The sequence below is a fragment of the Grampus griseus genome, assembly GCF_964374135.1.
Source record: "Grampus griseus genome assembly, chromosome: 3".
Classification (NCBI taxonomy): domain Eukaryota; kingdom Metazoa; phylum Chordata; class Mammalia; order Artiodactyla; family Delphinidae; genus Grampus; species Grampus griseus.
Window position 1 is genome coordinate 162,443,695 of NC_139019.1, and position 19,365 is coordinate 162,463,059.

The 19,365-nt window shown below is 44.4% G+C and overlaps 1 protein-coding gene across 1 annotated transcript in view; it reads left to right on the forward strand.

Annotated features, from left to right (window-relative positions):
• Positions 1–594: 594 nt before the first annotated feature.
• Positions 595–19,365, forward strand: part of LOC309821290 (mucin-16-like) — a 35,278-nt gene continuing 16,507 nt past the window's right edge. The window contains exons 1-7 of the mRNA XM_082652482.1: positions 595–622; positions 8,653–8,754; positions 10,692–11,390; positions 12,495–12,619; positions 12,713–12,780; positions 16,271–16,443; positions 18,570–18,605. Of these exons, the coding sequence (XP_082508608.1) occupies positions 8,694–8,754; positions 10,692–11,390; positions 12,495–12,619; positions 12,713–12,780; positions 16,271–16,443; positions 18,570–18,605 (1,162 nt within the window). The 5' untranslated portion in view covers positions 595–622; positions 8,653–8,693. The remainder of the gene's footprint in view (positions 623–8,652; positions 8,755–10,691; positions 11,391–12,494; positions 12,620–12,712; positions 12,781–16,270; positions 16,444–18,569; positions 18,606–19,365) is intronic.

A 19,365-nucleotide genomic window follows, 5' to 3' on the forward strand; every position in this document is an offset into this window, starting at 1 on the left:
GATAGTTCAGTGATGGGTGTTCAGTAAGCAAGTGATGAGTGGAATGGAAAGAAGGTAGGACTGTGGTTGGATGGGAGGAAGGAAGAAAGGAAGAATGGAGTGATAGATAAATGAAAGAAGAAAAGATGGATGTATAGAAGAAAGGATGAATGTATAGAGGGAAGGGTGAAAATAAGGAAGATGGATGGAAGAAAGGATTGAAGGAAACAAAGATTGAAGGAAATACTGTAGGGATGAAAAGTTGCAAAGAAAGGAGAGAGGAAATATGAAAGGAAAGATGCATGGTAGGAAGAAAGGATAAAAGGAAGGATGGATGGAATGGGTAGATATAAGGGTAGATGGACAGAAAGATGGATGAATCTCTGTGTGAATGGATGAACACAGCCCTGGTTCCAATCCATACAGATGGTTGAGAAGAAATGCATTGTGTAGTCAAATTAAGTGGATCTATTTAGACCATGTTATCCTTCTGGATGAGATGAGTTACTCTAGGTCTCTTCCCTACCCTCTCCTGCAGGGACTGACGGCATTGTGGAGCATATCACAAAGATACCCAATGAAGCAGCACATGGAGACACCACCGTCCATGTCCCCCTGGCATCCACGTCTGCTAGTCTTAGAGGTAGGTTCAACTTTGCTTACTTCCCAGTAATCCGACTTATGCCTTTATTTCCTGTTCCAGAGGGATGAAATGTTTGTTTCTTTAGAGAAAGAACTATGTGGAGTTGCCATGGGTTTCCCTGTCTCAACTGAATCTTTGTCAAGTTGTTACCAGGTAGATGTTACTTTTCATTCCCTCATAACATGCTGAGTGAGTTTAGTTCAAGGTTGGATATGTCAGCTTCACAAATCCGACCCAGTTTAACTTAACTCTGAAAGTGCTTATTAATAATTTACTGTGTGTTAGAAACTATGACATAAACTAAGGATGCACAGATGAAAATAGATCGGCATTGCATCCATGGAGCTCTCAGTCCAGTACAGGAGACAACAAAGGAAAAAAATAATTATGATGCAAGTTTAAAAAAAATTTTTATTGGAGTATAGTTGACTTACAATGTTGTGTTAGTTTCAGGTGTACAGAAAAGTGAATCAGTTACACACATATACATATATCCACTCTTTTTTAGATTCTTTTCCCATACAGGCCTTTACAGAGTATTGAGTAGAGTTCCCTGTGCTATAAAGTAGGTCCTTATTAGTTATATGATGCAACTTTAAAGTACTTGAATGGTAGAAGGAAGGCTTCATGGAGGAGGTAACATTTGAGCTGGGTTTGAAACGATGAAGAGGAATTTAGCAGGAAGACAAGGAGAACTGATGAAGACATTCTGGACAGAAGGGAGAGTTGCATGCAAAGGCACAGGGAAGGGTAAAATCTGGACATATTTGGGAGGTACAAATAATTCACCTTTGCTAAACTATGAAATATACAGATGAGATGGTGAGAGATGAGACTGTAGACGGGCAGAAAACAACATTCAGAAAACTTTTTAAGCCCTTGTAATGCTTGGATGCCCTTTAACAAAAGGACAAAAAGTTTGTGGCCAAAAAAGTCTGACAAACGTGTTGCTCCTGGAAATTCCCTGGCGGCCCAATGGTTAGGACTCTGTGCTTCCATTGCAGGGGGCACGGGTTCAATCCCTGGTCAAGGAACTAAGATTCCACAAGCCGCGTGGTGTGCCAAACAAACAAACAAACAAAAAAACATTGCTCCTTCCTAGAGGGTAATAACATGCATAAGCATGTTAAAGGCTCTGAGATATCCTGCTGTAAAGAAACTTGTTTAGCCTTATTCAACACAGGGTTTTACATAATTATTTGACTGTATAATTTTTTTTGCTGAAAAGCACCTACTAACATGTTACAGTATTATTGGTCTGCATGAGTGTTTAAGAGGTGCATGGTGAGGAGAGGGGTTCTCCTCACCACATGGCTAAAAGGTAAAGTTCCCCATACCCATTAAGTTTCTTCCAACATTTTTTAAAATTTTATTTATTTATTTATCTGTTTATTTATTTATTTATTTTTGGCTGCGTTGGGTCTTCGTTGCTGCACGCAGGCTTTCTCTAGTTGCGTCCAGCAGGGGCTACTCTTCATTACGATGTGTGGGCTTCTCATTACAGTGGCTTCTCTTGTTGCAGAGCATGGGCTCTAGGCATGCAGGTTTCAGTAGTTGTGGCACGTGGTCTCAGTAGTTGTGGCTCGGGGGCTCTAGAGTGCAGGCTCAGTAGTTGTGGTGCACAGGCTTAGTTGCTCCACGGCATGTGGGATCTTCACGGACCAGGGGTCGAACCCGTGTCCCCTGCATTGGCAGACGGATCCTTAACCACTGCGCCACCAGGGATGTCCCATTTTCCAACATTTTTAGAGACCAGACTATTTTACCAGTACATTTTGGAAGCTTTTTGCCAGATCCAGGCTTTGGACAGAGTCACTACCAGTCAGGTTATTAGTCTTATCCTGTGACCCAGGTATCTTTGGTTGGCTCCCCGCAGAAGCAGACATGAGTTAAGGATGTGGGCAAGTAGTTTATTTTAGGTGGGGGTTGGTCCCAGGAAGCGCTGGAGAAGAGAAGGAAAGGAAGTCAATGCAAGGTGCTTTCCTGAGCAGGTCACAGCTGTGGGCAAAAGAGTGTCAGTTCCACTCGGGACCTCTAGGAGACAGCATAGAACACCTCACCTAGCCAAGTGGCTGGAGTGTTTATCATCCAACTTCCTTCCATTGCTGGCCATGGGCTGCTTGGTCCTGGAGGTAACCCTCAGCACTTCCAGCCTGCCGGACACACAGGCTAAGTGAAAGCCCTTAGGTGCAGAGCTACAGGGGCTGCATTAGGATCCCGTTGTGATTACGTACTACAGCAGTGAGTGCTTGTGGGATATGAGTGAGGCATTGCCAGTTGGCTACACCAGATCACTTGGAAATGGATCACTGAGCTTCAGGTGATAACCAATATTTAGATGGCAAAGTTTATGAGGTATAGCTAACCATATTCATTGGCTTCTTTCAGTATAGAGCGGGATTTCTCAACCTCAGTACTATCGATATTTTGGGCAGATAACTACTTGTTGTAGGGGGCTGTAGGATGTTCAACAGCATCCCTGGCCTCTGCTCACAGGATGCCAGTAGCACCCTCCATATACACACAGCTGTGACAACCAAAAATGCCTCCTGACATTGCCAAGTGTCTCCTGGGAGCAAAACTGCCCCAGGCTGAGACCACTAAATTAGAGAATCCTTGAGGACCCCACCCCCATGGTCATTTTCTCCTTACATCCTTCCTTTCCATCCTGGCCCCCACAAGATCCTGAAACTCCGTTAGGGAATTAATAACCTGCAGTGGTTGAGAGCATAAGTCTAGGATTCAGAGAGAACTATGTTCAAATTTCCACACTATCAGTCAGTAGCTGTGTGATCTTGGCAAATGATGATCTCTGAGTTTCTGTCTTTTCCCTGGTCTGTAAAATGACAAGAATAATAGGATATACACTCAGTGTTCTTGTGAGGCTCAAAAATACAAGGCATGTTAGGCAATTTGCTCATCATCATCTTCATCATCAAATATATATTAAACACATTAGGATGTGTACTCTTGGAGATGTTTTTTAGGGCATACCCAGCAACACAAGGACATTGTTCCACCATCAGAGTCCAAATCCTCCTCCTTTTGTCCCTCTCCCTGCAGCAACCTCCAGTAGGCTTTGTGGTCTTTATAGAGAAGCCTCCCTGTAGTTCTTCCTCCTTCCTGGGGACCTTTTTCTGAAGGCCTGGTGAGTAGCTGCTGTCTCAGCCAATATCACTCTACTCTTCCTCAGAGACTGAATTCCAGTCACCTTGGCCAGCTAGCATGGTTCCTGGCAAATTCAATTCAGTAAACATTTATTGTATATTAGAAGTCCAAAGAGCAGGAGTAGTAATAATGTGTGGTTGTAGCTACTAACAGTAGCAATAACTCTAGCAATAGTAGGTAATAGCAGGCAGCAGCAGCAGTAGTAGCGATAACAGTAGTAATAGGTGGTAATAGTAGTAGTAGCAGCAGTAATGGTTGGTAGCAGCAGTGGTAGCATTAACAGTATTAATAACAGCAGAAATGGTAGGTAGAGGCAGTGATAGTAGTAACAGTAGTAATAACTCTAGCAGTAGTAGATAATAGTAGACAGTAGTAGTAGTGGTGGTAGTAACAGTAGTAATAGGTGGTAATAGTAGTAGTAACAGCAATAACAGTAGTAATAGGTGGTAACAGTAGTAGTAACAGCAGTAATGTTAGGTAGTGGCAGTGGTAGTAGTAACAGTAGTAATAACAGCAGAAATAGTAGGTAGAGGCAGTGAGAGTACTAAGAGTAGTAGTAGTAGGTAGTAGCAAGAGTAGTAATAACAGTGGTAATAGTAGATAAATAGTAGTGGTAGTAGTGGTAACATCTTATTACAAAACAGGAGGCATTGTGCTTGGTGCATTTTTATCAAGACTCTGAGATGACCACTGTACTTATTCCTACTTTATAGATAAGAAAATGGAGGTCTAGCAAGATCTGACAACGTAAAGAGCCACACATCTGTTTAGTGGAGGAGCCAGAACACTAATGTGGCGTAAGAGCCCAAGCTCTTAAGCACAAAGATACATGATCTCTCTCAAGTCAGAGGAGACCTGCTAATGTGCATATTCATCCATGTATTTGTTCATTCATTCAACAAATATTTGTTGAGCCCCTACAATATGCCAAGCAGTCAGACATTAGTAGATATTACCAGGCAGACTGGGAGGGGTGGTACAGTGCAGGTTCAGACAGTATGATGAGGAAACATTGAGAAGGGACAGATGGATTCCTACATGGATTTGTAAAGGTAGATTTGAGCTAGGGTTTGAAGAAGGGCAGAACATAAAACCTGTGAGAGATGGGCATGGCAGGTAGAGAAAACAGCTTGAACAAAAGGCTCAGAGGGAGAGTACAGAGAACATCTGGAAACGGGGTGGTCAAGAATTCATGGAGGAGTTCCCACATCTACTTCTCTGACTGATATGCATTGAGGAGACAATAAATATATCAGAGAAATTTATAGAAAGTGACTAGAACTTTGAGGATTTTGTTTTATAAATACAAAAAAAACCAACCTGAAACCCATTTTCAAAAATCCATTTGTGGGCTTCCCTGGTGGCGCAGTGGTTGAGAGTCCGCCTGCCGATGCAGGGGACACGGGTTCATGCCCCAGTCTGAGAGGATCCCACATGCCGTGGAGCGGCCGGGCCCGTGAGCCATGGCCATTGAGCCTGCGCGTCTGGAGCCTGTGCTCCGCAACGGGAGAGGCTGCAACAGTGAGAGGCCCGCGTACTGCAAAAAAAAAAAAAAAATCCATTTGTGTGGGACTTCCCTGGTGGCATAGTGGTTAAGAATCCACCTGCTAATGCAGGGGACACGGGTTCAAGCCCTGGTTCAGGAAGATCCCACATGCCGCGGGGCAACTAAGCTCACGCGCCACAACTACTGAGCCCACATGCCGCAACTACTGAAGCCTGCGCACCCTAGGGCCCATGCTCTGCAACAACATGCCACCACAATGAGAAGCCCGCGCACCGCAACGAAGAGTAGCCCCCACTCACCGCAACTAGAGAAAGTCTGAGCGCAGCAACAAAGACCTAACGCAGCCAAAAAAAATTTTTTTAATCCATTTGTAACCTCATTCCCTAGCGAATGGCAACGTTAACCACAGTCTTGTGGGTTATCCGTGCTTGGCCAAACTTCCCAGGATCTCCTTCTCACTTCCTGAATAGTTTATCGAAAAAGGTAAAGTTCTTAGACTTACATGAACTACAGTTTAAATCCTGGTCTTGACACTCTAGATGTAATTAAATATCAAAAATCTCTGCGGGGGCTTCCCTGGTGGCGCAGTGGTTAAGAATCTGCCTGCCAATGCAGGGGACACGGGTTCGAGCCCTGGTCTGGGAAGATCCCACATGCCGCGAAGCAACTAAGCCCGTGAGTCACAACTACTGAGCCTGCGCGACGGGAGAGGCCGTGACAGTGAGAGGCCCGCGCACCGCGATGAAGAGTGGCCCCCGCTCGCCGCAACTGGAGAAAGCCCTCGCACAGAAACGAAGACCTAACACAGCCAAAAAAAAAATTAATTAATTAAAAAAAAAAAGCCCTACGGGGCTTCCCTGGTGGCACAGTGGTTGAGAGTCCGCCTGCCGATGCAGGGGACATGGGTTCGTGCCCCGGTCCAGGAAGATCCCACATGCCGCGGAGCGGCTGGGCCTGCTGAGCCTGCGCGTCCGGAGCCTGTGCTCCGCAATGGGAGAGGCCACAGCAGTGAGAGGCCCGCATACCGCAAAAAAAAAAAAAAAAAAAAAAATCTCTGCGTACTGGTTCCAGTAGCTACTTACTTGATGATCTTGGATATATTGCTTAAGCTCCTATCTGTAAAGTGTGGGGAGAAATATCTACATCAAAATAGGTATTGGGTGCATTAAATAAAGTCAAGTCTTCGGATGTACTATCTAAAAATTTTAACCTCCCTGAGGATCGGCTCTTTCATCCATAGAATAAAAGTGATTACTATGTAATCATAATTTTAAAGGTTTAAAATGACAATTAAAATAGGATACTTAACAAATGAGAGGTCTCCAGTTATGATATTATTATTTGTAACCGAAAGTGGGGCCCAACTGCTTACCGCTCAAAAGCCAATAAAGAGGCAAGGTTGGTGGAAAGTTTGCTTTATTTTGGATGCCAGCAACTGCAGGGAGAGGGGAGGGCAGACTCCAGTCCAAAGGCCAACTCCCACCCCCACAACCGGTGGGCAAGAGCTTTTATAGACGGAGGGATGGGGCTACATGCAGAAACAGCAGAGTCAGCTCTCACAGTCATCTTGAAATTGGTCATCAGTGGTCTGACCAGCATCATCTTGATTGTTTTAAGTACAGTTTTAGGGCCAGTTTGTTTCCACTTCTTTGAGGCAAATTCTTGGAATTGTGTCAGCTTATGTCATAGCTACATGTTCTGGTCATCATGTAGTTAATTTCTTCCACCTGGTAGGGGTTTCAGTTTCTACAAGACAGCTCACAGGATACGGCTCAGAATATTATCTATAGCCCTTGAGAAGGACCTAAAGGTCCTTGACTTTGCTTAATGACTAAACTATCATTTAGTCTTGTTTGACTGCTTTTCTTTGCTTCTGCATTTTCTCACTTCTCTGATTAAACTTATTCTTTGGCTAAAGTGTTTCCACAGACAAAAGGCAGGCTGAGGACGTGGGGGTCAGAGACAATAGGGTCCTGCTCCATTTCAGTATCATATTCTCAACTGTCAGTTCCCAACCAGAGATGCTTATGAAGAAACTGCCTGTGGTGATAGAACACTTGCCCAGATGATAGCCTGACTGACAGACTCAGGATCTCTGTGAGGGTGTGTTCAGAATAGATAGATATTTTTTTCAAAGCTAAACAAATAAATATCATCACAGCTCTGGTTAAAAAATGAGCAGTGGTCTAATTTTCTGGATCAATCTTTTTCTCTCTTCCTTCTCCTACTTTCACTCATTTTAGATTAATGATTATTCCAATATGGTCCTGAGGTATTTATACTCTCTTGAACTTGGGCAATATAGCTGCCACCTGTGTTTATAGTTAATAAAAAGAGCAATTAGATTTATTCGGATTTCAGAGAGCTCTTTCATTTTATGTGCATGGATCTTATTTTTTTTAAGATTTATTTATTTATTTAATTTATTTTTGCCTGCGTTGAGTCTTAGTTGTGGCATGCAGGATCTTCTCTGAGGCATGCAGGATCTTTCTTTGCAGCACACGGGCTTCTCTCTAGCTGTGGCATGCAGATTTTCTCTCTCTAGTTGTGGTGCGCAGGCTCCAGGGAGTGTGGTTTCTGTAGTTGTGGTGCGTGGGGTCCAGAACGCATGGGCTCTGTAGTTTGCGGCATGCAGGCTCTCTTGTTGAGGCCCGCAAGCTCAGTAGTTGCAGCACGCAGGCTTAGTTGCCTCACGGCATGTGGGATCTTAGTTCCCTGACCAGGGATCGAACCCACATCCCCTGCATTGGAAGGTGGATTCTTTACCACTGGAGCACCAGGGTAGTCCCATGCATGGATCTTTTTTAAGGAAAGTTTTACTCCATTATGTTTTTGAGTTTTGTTTCTGTTGTTATTATTCTGATTTCTACCTGAGAAAAAAATAATAAACCTTATGTCGGTTTCCATTTTCAGTATTTTCACTGTTCTCTTTTTATTTTCATGCTCTTAATGTTTATAATAAACTCATAAACTGATTTTTTAATATATTTTCTTGGCCGCCGCACAGCATGTGGGATCTTAGCTCCCCAACCAGGGATCGAACCAGTGCCCCTTGCATTGGAAGTATGGAGTCTTAACCACAGAACCACCAGGGAAGTCCTATAAACTGATGTTTTAAAATTCTATTCCTGTTCTAAATAAATACTTTTAAACAGAAAAAGAATTCATGGAGGAGTTGCAGCCCAAGATGAGTCAGGTAGGGTGAGGGAATGCCAATCACAATTCCTTTTCCCATTCCAGAAGCATCACTGGAACACCCCAGGCAGACATTTCTCTCCCTTTCCTGATGTGGAGAAAAAATAAGCGATTGCCAACCCAGTAAGTAGTAATCATGTGTCCCTCCTACAATTCACAGGACTATCAACAGGAGGGAAAGAGAGGGCAGAGACAACTGCCATGGTTCTGAAGACCACTTCCACAGTGACTTTGACTACCAGAGTCTCTACTCCCACTTCAGGTATGCTGTCTCTCCTTAGGACATCAGATAAAACAGCCAGCATAAGCACAACAGGAATGATCATCACAACCCCAGATGTTCCAAAGATGACAGCCTCATTTGTCACCAGACCTGGAGACAAGACCAGCACAGTAGTTCCCATGACAACCCCATCTATTTTCAATAGAGGACCACAGACTACACCCTCACTGGTCCCTAGTTCTGGGGCAGAGACCAGTGCAGCTGTTCCAACTCTGACTGTTTCCTTTGGTGAGCCAGAGACCACAACCTCATGGGTCACCCATCCTGCAGAGACTAGCCCAACTGTTTCCAGGGCAATCCTGAATGTTTCTCATAGTGAATCAGACAGCACACCCCCAACAGCTACAAGTTCTGGGGAAGAAGTCAGTTCAGCTGTTCCAACTCCGACTGTCTCCCCTGATGTACTGGGGGTGGTGACCTCACTGGTTACTAGTTCTGGGACAGAGACCAGCTCAGTTGATCAAACTCTGACTGTTTCCCCTGGTCAGCCAAATGCAACAACCTCATGGCTCCATTCCACAGAGACCAGCACACCTGTTTCCAAAACAACTCTGAATTTTTCCCCTAGTGAATTAGACACCACATCTTCAGCAGCCACCATTCCTGCGGCAGAAGCCATTTCAGCCACTCCAGTGATGACTGGCTCACCTAGCATACCAGCGATGGTGACCTCACTGATCATTAGTTCTGGGACAGACACCAATATAATCTTTTCAACTCTGACTGAGTCCCTGCATGAATCAGAGTCAACAGTCTCCTTGGTCACCCAACCTGCAGAATCCAGCCCAACTCTTCCCAGAACAACCCCCGATGTTTCCCATAGCACACCCTCAATGGCCACCAGCCTTGGGACAGAAGTCAGTTCAGCTGTTCCAACTACATGTATCTTCTCTGGTGTACCAGATATGGTGACCTCACAGGCCACTAGTTTTGAGATAGATGCTAGTACGGCTATTCCAAGTCTGACACTTCCTCCTGTTGAGCCAGTGACCACAGCCTCACTGGTCACTCAACCTGGGGTGCAGACCAGTCCAGCTGCTCCAACTCCAACTGTCTCCTCTACTGTGCCAGGGCTGGTAACCTCACTGGTCACAAGTTCTGGGGCAGAGACCAGTACAACTTTTCCAATTCCAACTGATTCCCCACACAAACCAGAGACAACAGCCTCTCACATCACCCACTCTGGAACAGAAACAAGTTCAGCTATTCAAACTATGACTGTTTCCCATGGGAAGCCAGATACAACAGTCTTACTGGTTACCCATCCTGAAGAGACCAGCCAAAGTATTCCCAGGACAATCCCCAATGTTTCACATCATTAATCAGACACCACATTCTCAATGGCCACCAGTCCTAGGGCAAAAGCCAGTTCAGCTGTCCCAGCTACGATTGTCACACCTGGTATGCCAGGGATGGTGACCTCACTGGTTACCAGTTCTGGGGCAGAGACCAGTACAACTTTTCCAACTCTGACTGATTCCATGCACAAACCAGAGACAACAGTCTCATGGGTCACCCATACAGAAACAAGTTCAGCTATTCCAACTATGACTGCTTACCCTGGGAAGCCAAATACAACAGTTTCACTGGTCACCCATCCTGTAGAGACTAGACTGACTGTTCCCAGGACAGCCCCCAATGTTTCCCATAGTGAATCAGACACCACATTCTCAGTGGCCACCAGTCTTGGGGCAGAAGTCAGTTCAGTTGTTCCAACTCCTACTGTCTCAGCCAGTGTACCAGATATCAGGACTTCACAGGTCACTAGCTCTGAGACAGACACCACTATGGCTATTGTACCTCTGACTCTTTCTCCTGGTGAACCAGCAACCACAGTCTTATTGGTCACCCATTCCAGTGCAGAGATAAGCACAAAGTTTCCTGCTTTAACTAAACTATTTTTCCTCATTTACCAGAGATCACAGCCGCACCATCCATCCCACCTGGGTTAGAGACTAGTACAGCTCTTCCAAATCAGACTGTTTCTCTCAGTCCACCAGAAACATCCTCTCTCTTCACCACAACTGTAACCAAGACAGCCAGAGTTAATCTAACTCCAACAGCTTCATTTGGTGTTCCTGCAGAAACAGCCTCACTCTCCACCCATCCTGGGACAGACATCAGCGCAACTACCTCAACTTTAGCTCTTTCCCGTGGTTTACCAGAGACCACAGGCTTACTGGCCACCAGGCCTGCAACAGAGGCCAATACAAGTACCCTAGCTCTGACTGTTTCCCCTGGCGTTCTTGGGCCTTCCAGGACCCCTGCAACAAATGTTGGGTTTTATCCTGTACCTTCCTGGAGCACAGAAACCTCACCACCTACAACCTCAGTTGGACTCCCAGAATTTCCCAAGACCGTGACAGGTGACACCGTGACCTTGATAGCATCAGAGACCCCAACACCACCTAAAACCAGTCATGGAGAAGGATTAAGTACAACCACTGTCCTGAAAACCACCACTGCTGAGACCACTCATTTAGCTGCCACAGGTTCAGGTCCCACTGTGGCCGAGACCACAATCACCTTCAATACACTGTCTGGAAGTCCTTTTGCCCCTGTGACCACACCTGGAACCTCTACCTTGGCCTCTGTGAGTGTGACTTCAGGAACAAGTAAGAATAACTTTATTGTGGTCAAATATAATTTATTTATATATATATATATATGAAATATTTGCTATTGTAACCATTTAAAATGTACAATTCAGCAGCATTAATGACACTGACAGTATTGTGTAACCATCTCTACTGTTCTCAATCACCCTGAACAGGGTATGTGAACCCATTAAGCAAGAATTCCCCCTTCCCCACTCCTTCTAGCCCCGGGTGACCTCTAATCTACTTACTGTCTCTATGAGTTTGCCTATTATAGATAATTCATATAAGTAGAATCATCCAAAGTATTTTTCCTTTTGTGCCTGGGTTATTTTGCTTAGCATAATGTCTTCAAGGTTCATCCGTGTTGTAGTGAATATCAGAACTTCACTCCTGTTTAGGAGGAATAATATTCCATTGTATGGATGTAGCTCATTTTATCTGTCCATTCATCTCTTGATGGACACTCAGGCTGTCTCCACCTTTTGGCTATGGTGAATAATGCTGCTATGAACATGGGTGTACACCTGTCTGAGTTCCTGTTTCCATTCCTTTTGGGTATACACCTAGAATAGAAATTGTTAGGTCATTTGGTGTATTAGTTTGTTAGGGCTGCCTTAACAAAGTACAACATACTGGGTGGCTTAAACAACAGAAATCTATCATCTCACAGTTCTGGAGGCTGGAGAGGGACCCTGAGAGAATGCACAGAACATGTACTTTGGAGTTATCCTATCTTGGTGGTGAGGCAGCTGGGGTATTTATCCACCAACTTCCATCAGTCATTGCTAGGTGGATGATCCCTGGGCCTAAGTCCCCTAAGACAAAGAGATGCAGGTGCTGGTGTGTGCTGAAATGGTAAGAGCCAAGGGGAAGTGGGAGTAGGGTGACCAATTCTGCATCCCAGGAATCCACATAGTCCCAGCAAACTGGGATGGCTGGTCACCTTATGTGAGAGGGCCCTGGACAGGGATTGCTACATGAGGTGTCTCAGGTAGGACAGCCTAGGCCAGACCCCCAACTGGGCAACAGAGTTAAGGTATGTCCTCAGAGCCTTACCTCCTGCCCCCAGACCAGGCTTGACTCAGGACTGGCCTCATTTTACTCTCCCCACCACTGCAGCTGCAATTCCTTTCTTGATGCCTTTTACTGTCAACTTCACCATCACCAACCTGCACTACACGGAGGACATGGGAAACTCGGACTCTGAGATATTCAATGCCACTGAGAGAGACCTGCAGCACCTGGTAAGAGACCCCCACCAATGCCCATCTTGCCCCAACACTACCACACCCTGCTATCTTGGTCCCTCCTGCTAATCCCCCTCTCATTCTTTCCAGCTCAGTCCTCTGTTCAAAAAGAGCAGCGTTGGTTCCCTGTATACCAGCTGTAGACTGACCTTGCTCAGGTGAGACTTCCTCCAGATCACCTCCAGAAACGCCAATTCTCTCCTTTCTTGGTCCCCCACACCCTGGTCAACCACAGCTACTTGTGTATCATAGAGGATCAAAAGTGCCTGGGTTAAAAAAAAAAAAAAAAAAAAAAAAAGTGCCTGGGTTTAGGGGCTTCCCTGGTGGCACAGTCGTTGGGAGTCCGCCTGCCGGTGCAGGGGACGTGGGTTCGTGCCCCGGTCCAGGAGGATCCCACATGCCGCGGAGCGGCTGGGCCTGTGAGCCATGGCCGCTGAGCCTGCGCGTCCAGAGCCTGCGCGTCCAGAGCCTGTGCTCCACAATGGGAGAGGCCACAGCAGTGAGAGGCCTGTGTACCGCAAAAAATAAATAATAATAAAAATAAATAAAAACACAGTGGAAAGGAAAAAAATATAGAGAGTGGAAAGTTTCCTTCTCTGACTAGGAAGAAAAAGCAGTTTTTTTTTAAAAAAAAAAGTGCCTGGGTTTAAAGCCCTCCTCTCCCACCTGCTAGCTATGTGATCTTGGGCAAGTCACAGAACCTCCCTGTTCTTCAATCACATTATCTATAAAATGGTGATAATAACAGTACCTTACTCTTGGGGTTGTTAATTGTTCATCACAATACCTGACCCACTGTGAGCATTCTATTAATGGGATCTCGTAGTGCCAGCTAGTGTAACATCTTTGCCAACTGCGTTGCCAGAATCCCTGACACTCTCACTGCCCCCAGCTCATCTCTATCCTGCTGGGGACAAACTCTAGACACTGCAGCTCTTCAGTTTATTCCCTGAAAAGAGGTACTGAACCAAATGGGGACACAAAACAAATATAGATTACCAGTAGGATATACTGCAATTTTAAAACTCTCAAATGGGCCTAAACTCTGCAGAAATGGCCTCTCTTCTCCTCTCTGTCCCCTGAGGTCAGTGTGCTCAGGACCCATTTCTTACACTTCATGATGCTATGGCCTTTCCATGAGGTCCTTCATTCAGCCAATTCAGTCATCCTGCTGAAGAGGTGGGTTCTCTGCCCCCATCTCTCCATAAGATGGGAGAATTAATAATAATAATAATATTGCCCATACTACATACCACACAATAATCCAAGTGGTTTGCATGTTTTCATTCATTTCATCCTCACAAGAACACGATTATTATTCTACCTTGCAGACGGGACACTAAGGCTCAGAGTAGTCAAGTCACTTGCTTGAGAGGAGTCAGGGTTTGAACCCAGGTGTTCTGGTTCTTGAGTCGCTCCTTTTAACCACAATACCAGCAGTGCCCAAGGTTGGGCTGGGCTCAATAGCATTTTACATTCTTAAAAAGTACCCAGGGACTTCCCCGGTGGCAGAGTGGTTAAGAATCCGCCTGCCAATGCAGGGGACATGGGTTCGAGCCCTGGTCCAGGAAGATCCCACATGCCACGGAGCAACTAAGCCCGTGTGCCACAACTACTGAAGCCGGCGCGCCTAGAGCCTGCAAGCCACAACTACTGAAGCCGGCGCGCCTAGAGCCCATGCTCAACAAGAGAAGCCACCGCAACGAGAAGCCAGTGCACCACAACGAAGTGTAGTCCCTGCTCACCGCAACTAGAGAAAGCCCGCGCACAGCAACAAAGACCCAACGCAGCTAAAAAAAAAAAAAAAAGTACCCAGAACTCCAAAGAGCCTTAAGGGTTATATCTGTCCATATTTACTGTATTAGAAATTTAAATGGAGAAATTTTCATTTACTTCAACCAAAAGAGAGAGAGAGAGAAAACTCAGTAAGTTGTAAGCAAAGATTTTGTCTTTTCTGAAAATTGTATATATTCTTATTTGATACTACACCAAACTGCATCAAACTCAGTAAATGGTAATTATTAAAAGTTGGTTGCAATCTGGAATCTGAAACCATATTAAAGAACTTTATGTGCTTACCAAAAAATGGATAAATTTTATAAAGATTTATTCATTAATTCACTAAAAATGATAATCCCATTACAGGTTAGCATAAATAACATATTTTTATGAATAATAGCCATATTTCTCCTACCGCCCCCCCCAAAGAAAGTGTAATGAGAAGAGGGTTATTGCTTATATTTTTCCAAATTTTTTAAATGTCTGGCTTAGTAGAAGACACAGAAGGATATCTGCTTCTGCATTCCATATTTTACAATATTTCACCTGTGGCCTCTGGAAAAAATCTCACTGTATACTCCTGAAAAAGTGAGAGTGAAAATAATGTCTTAGTACTACTAAGAAATATTTTTCACTTGGTGGATGCCCTGTGAGTTTTGGGAACTTCAGAGGTCTTTGGGCCACGCTTTGAGAACCACTGCACTATGCTGTATAGACATATCATGGGAATGCTATGGATAGCATGGATAATAGCAAGTAGAATTCCCAGACAGGGGAGGGATGGGAACTTTCTTCCTACCTGCAAAGCTGGGTGAATCACTGTAGGGTCAGCTTAAATTCAGGACAAAGATATTTTTGAACCATCTTTCCCTTTATTACTTCTTAACTAATTTTCTCTGTTTCTCTCCAAACCTGGTTGCCTACCCAACATGTGTTCCCAAAGAGTTGACCTCAGCCTTTGGACTTTCCAACTTGAAATAAAGTCCCTCCTTTCAGGCTCCACAATAGTTGTCACACAACATCACAACCAGCCATGGGGGTGATTCACTCACATTCTCCAAGGTCTCTGGTCCTCTTGCTTTTCCCTTCCACATACTACCTGGCCCCAGGATTCTCAGGAGTTTCCTCCCTGGGAGCTTTACATCCCCAACCCCAGGGCCCAAGCAGGACTCAACTTTTAACTAGAGTGGACACTATCTTTATTTACCTTCGTGAGTGGACAGGGAAGGTACTAGGGGCTGGTAGTGAAACAATGAGCTTGAAGCAATTAGTAAAAAGAACAGGGAGAAAAAGAAGAAACTGAGCTAAGGAGTAGCCCTAGAGAGTACTCCACTTAAGGAGGTGAGGGGATCTGGATCCCCACATGAGACAGAAAAAGACATGTTCAAGAAAGCAGATAAAACCTAGAGAAGAGTGCCGATCTAAAGAAAAAAAAGGGTACAAATGAACTTATCTACAAAACAGAACTAGAGTTGCAAATGTAGAAAACAAATACCTCTCAAACCAGGGAGTAAGAGAGGGGGCGAGATAAATTGGGAGATTAGGATTGGCATATACACACTATTATGTATAAAATAGATAACTAATAGGGACCTACTGCATAGCACAGGGAACTCTGCTCAATACTCCATAATGGCCTACATGAGAAAAGAATATAAAAAGGAGTGGATATATGCATACGTATAACTGATTCATTTTGCTGTACACCTGAAACTAACACAACATTGTAAATCAACTATACTCCAATAAAAAAAATTTTTAATTAAAAAAAATAAAACCCAAGGAGTACAATTGAAGGAAGGTGTTGTCAAGAGTATCTAACCCTCAAGTGTCTTTCATGTTCCTACTCCCATGTCCCTCCTTCCCCAGGGCTGACAAGGATGGAACAAGCACCAGAATGGATGCGGTCTGCACCTACCGCCCAGATCCCACAGGCTTCAGGCTGGACAGAGGACGGCTGTATTGGGAACTAAGCCAACAGACCCATGGTATCACTCTGTTGGGCCGCTACACCCTGGACAGGAACAGTCTCTACGTCAATGGTGAGCAGTTCTGCTGGCTGTAGCTGGGGTCTCCTCTTGCTCCCTAGATGGGGTCTCCTTGCAGTGTAATTTCTCTGTATGCACCTTCATAGTTCTGGACCAACCTAGAATTTCCATGGAGGCTCAGTTCTCTCCCCTGAGAACACCTAAAAAGGAACTTCCCAGGTCTGGAAATAAAGGTTTCCTCCAAAGTTTACTTCATTTCAATGACCTTTCACAGAAGCCCAAATAGAACATGCAGACATCAAAGAAGAAAAAGGGTAAATAAAGCAAGCCCATGGTGGCCATTGGGGTTAACTCTTCCCCAAGGGGCAATGGGTTCCCAATGCAGTGACTGCACTTCTTTCTCTTCCTTATGGCAGCTTGTGGCCCTTTACTCACTCTCCAAGGGCCAGCTGGAACTACACCCCACCTAAGCAACACACAACAAAGCTGTTAGTAATGCTTTTGGCAACAAATTCCTTTGCCACAATGCTCTTAGCAGCAGCACCCGCAATACCACCTGTACTAAAGGCTAATATTTATTGAGGAATTCCTATGTTCTAAAGCATTATATGTATTACGTCTTAGTAATCCTGCCCAGCACTCTATGGGGTATTATGTATATTTTACAGAGGATCAAACAAAGCTCAGGGACGGGAATCCATTTTCCCAAGATCAGACAGCTAATACATGTGGTAGAATCGAGACTCAAACCTAAATTGACTCGAAAATCTAAGCCCACCTAATTACTAGGCTACAGCTCAGACTAACCCAGCTATAACAAACCTCAAATCTCAGGATGGAAAAGTATATTAAGCGGCCCCTAATACAACAATTTAAACTAAGCAATTATGTCCCTACTATATCACCTTGGACAATTTCTTTCTACCTGGATTAAAATCTGTTTTGTATTTCAGCAGTCCTTGGGAATTACCTAAAAGTAGTAGTTAACCACTATGGGTTTTGGTGAATTATAGGTCTTGCTTTAATTTAGCCCTGGTCCTGCCTATTGCTTACTCTGTGGCCCTGGGCAAGTCATGACCTCTCCACACTTTGTCCATTTTTAGAATGGAATTTTTTAAAAAGTCACCTACGAACTTGGACTGGAACTACACCATTGACTCTCCTGGGTCGCCAGCTTACAGAGGGCAGATCTTGGGACTTTTCAGCCTCCATAATTACATAAGCCAATTCATTATTTAAAAAAAAAAAAGTCACCTAAGTGTGAGTCAAATGAGATGAAACCTGAATAACCCAAGTAAACCACAGGCTCCACTTGGTCAAGTCTCAGAGAAGAGTTTCATTTCAAGAAACCCAATGAGACTATTAAATATAAAATAAGTCAAAGTTTTACTTGCATTTCTTACAGAGCATCAAAGAGGATCCAATCCATTATCCAGAACCATACTTATTCAAATCCTCTTTCCTCCATTTTCTCATATTCTCCAACTTTATATTCTCTGGCTGACCCCCCAAGTCTGTCTCTCTCTCCATCTCCCTCACTATTCTCAGTCCAACATTACAGAAGTCCAAGAACTATGCTGTCAAAGGTCAAACTTTGTCTTTGGAGAGCTGGGTATTGGGAGAAACTCATCGAGCAAGGACAAAATTATATGTCATGGATGAAGAGAACATAAATAAGGCTGGAAACACACATAAAATTGCTGTCCTTATTATTTATTTGATGAGGTTGATATTATTCCAGGCACCTAGTAAATCTCCACAATATTGAGGGTGATTTGATCATTATTTTCTTTAAGGTTAATGGTTATGAGGATGAAATTATCAGGAGCATCAGAGTATGAGGCAGTTAACTCATAAAGAATAACCATCTTTATTTACTGATGAATCTCAAAGAAAGCACTCAGTAAGGTCTGCGAGCTTGTGTTTCCAGTTCTACACTTCATTCCTTTTTTTTGTTTTTAAGTCTTTACTGAATTTGTTACAGTATTGCTTCTGCTTTAAGTTTTGGTTTTTTTGGCCGTGAGGCATGTGGGATCTTAGCTCCCTGAACAGGGAATGAACCCGCACCCCCTGCATTGGAAGGTGAAGTCTTAACCACTGGACTGCCAGGGAAGTCCCCCTTCACTCCTTTCTTAACCTTCTCCCATCATCTTACTCTTTCTTTCTGCCTCTCTCTGCAGGTTATAACCATCAGTACTGGATCCCCACCACCAGCAGTGAGTAATGAGGGCTCAGATATTCCCATGACCCTGGGACCCTTCCTCCCTCAGCCTGCTCCCTGGGAGGAAAGTATGCCCCATCCCCCAGATACTCAGCCCCACAATAGCCTCAGACCAGCAAAAGTCTCAGGTTAAGCTAAGGTAGAGATGCAAGTTTCCATTAATAACTCTAGCCTCTCGTTGCTTCATGATAGGATCCAACAATTTTATTCTTTCAGCTCCGGTGACCTCTACATTCTCTCCAGGACCTCCAACATCTCTGACCTCCACCCCCAGCTCCACAGGTCTAATCTCTGGGTCATGAAATTTCAAATCCCATCTAGTGGCTGATGGATTCTTGCATGGTCTGGACCCTGATGCCCACACAGCCTCAGCCTGTCCCACTGTCTACCTTGCTCCCTAATCCAGCCTCACTTCTGTTCCTGCAGCGCCCAGACATCCTTCCATTCTCATGCACTTACTGTTTTCGGAACTCAGCTGTGCTTGGTTCCTCCTTGTCCTCCAAATCTCATCTCAGCACGTTCTTGCTCAGACCATCTCCTAGAAAACAGCTTTTCCCCATAACTAATCTCTATTCTATTCCTATTGATATGAACATTTCCTTCCTGGAAATTACTGCTATTCTGTGGGCAAGGATGTGGATAAAAGGGAACCCTTGTACACTGTTGGTAGGAATGTAAATTGGTATAGTCATTGCAGAAAACAGTATGGAGGTTTCTCAGAAAACTAGAAATAGAACACTATATGACCCAGCAAT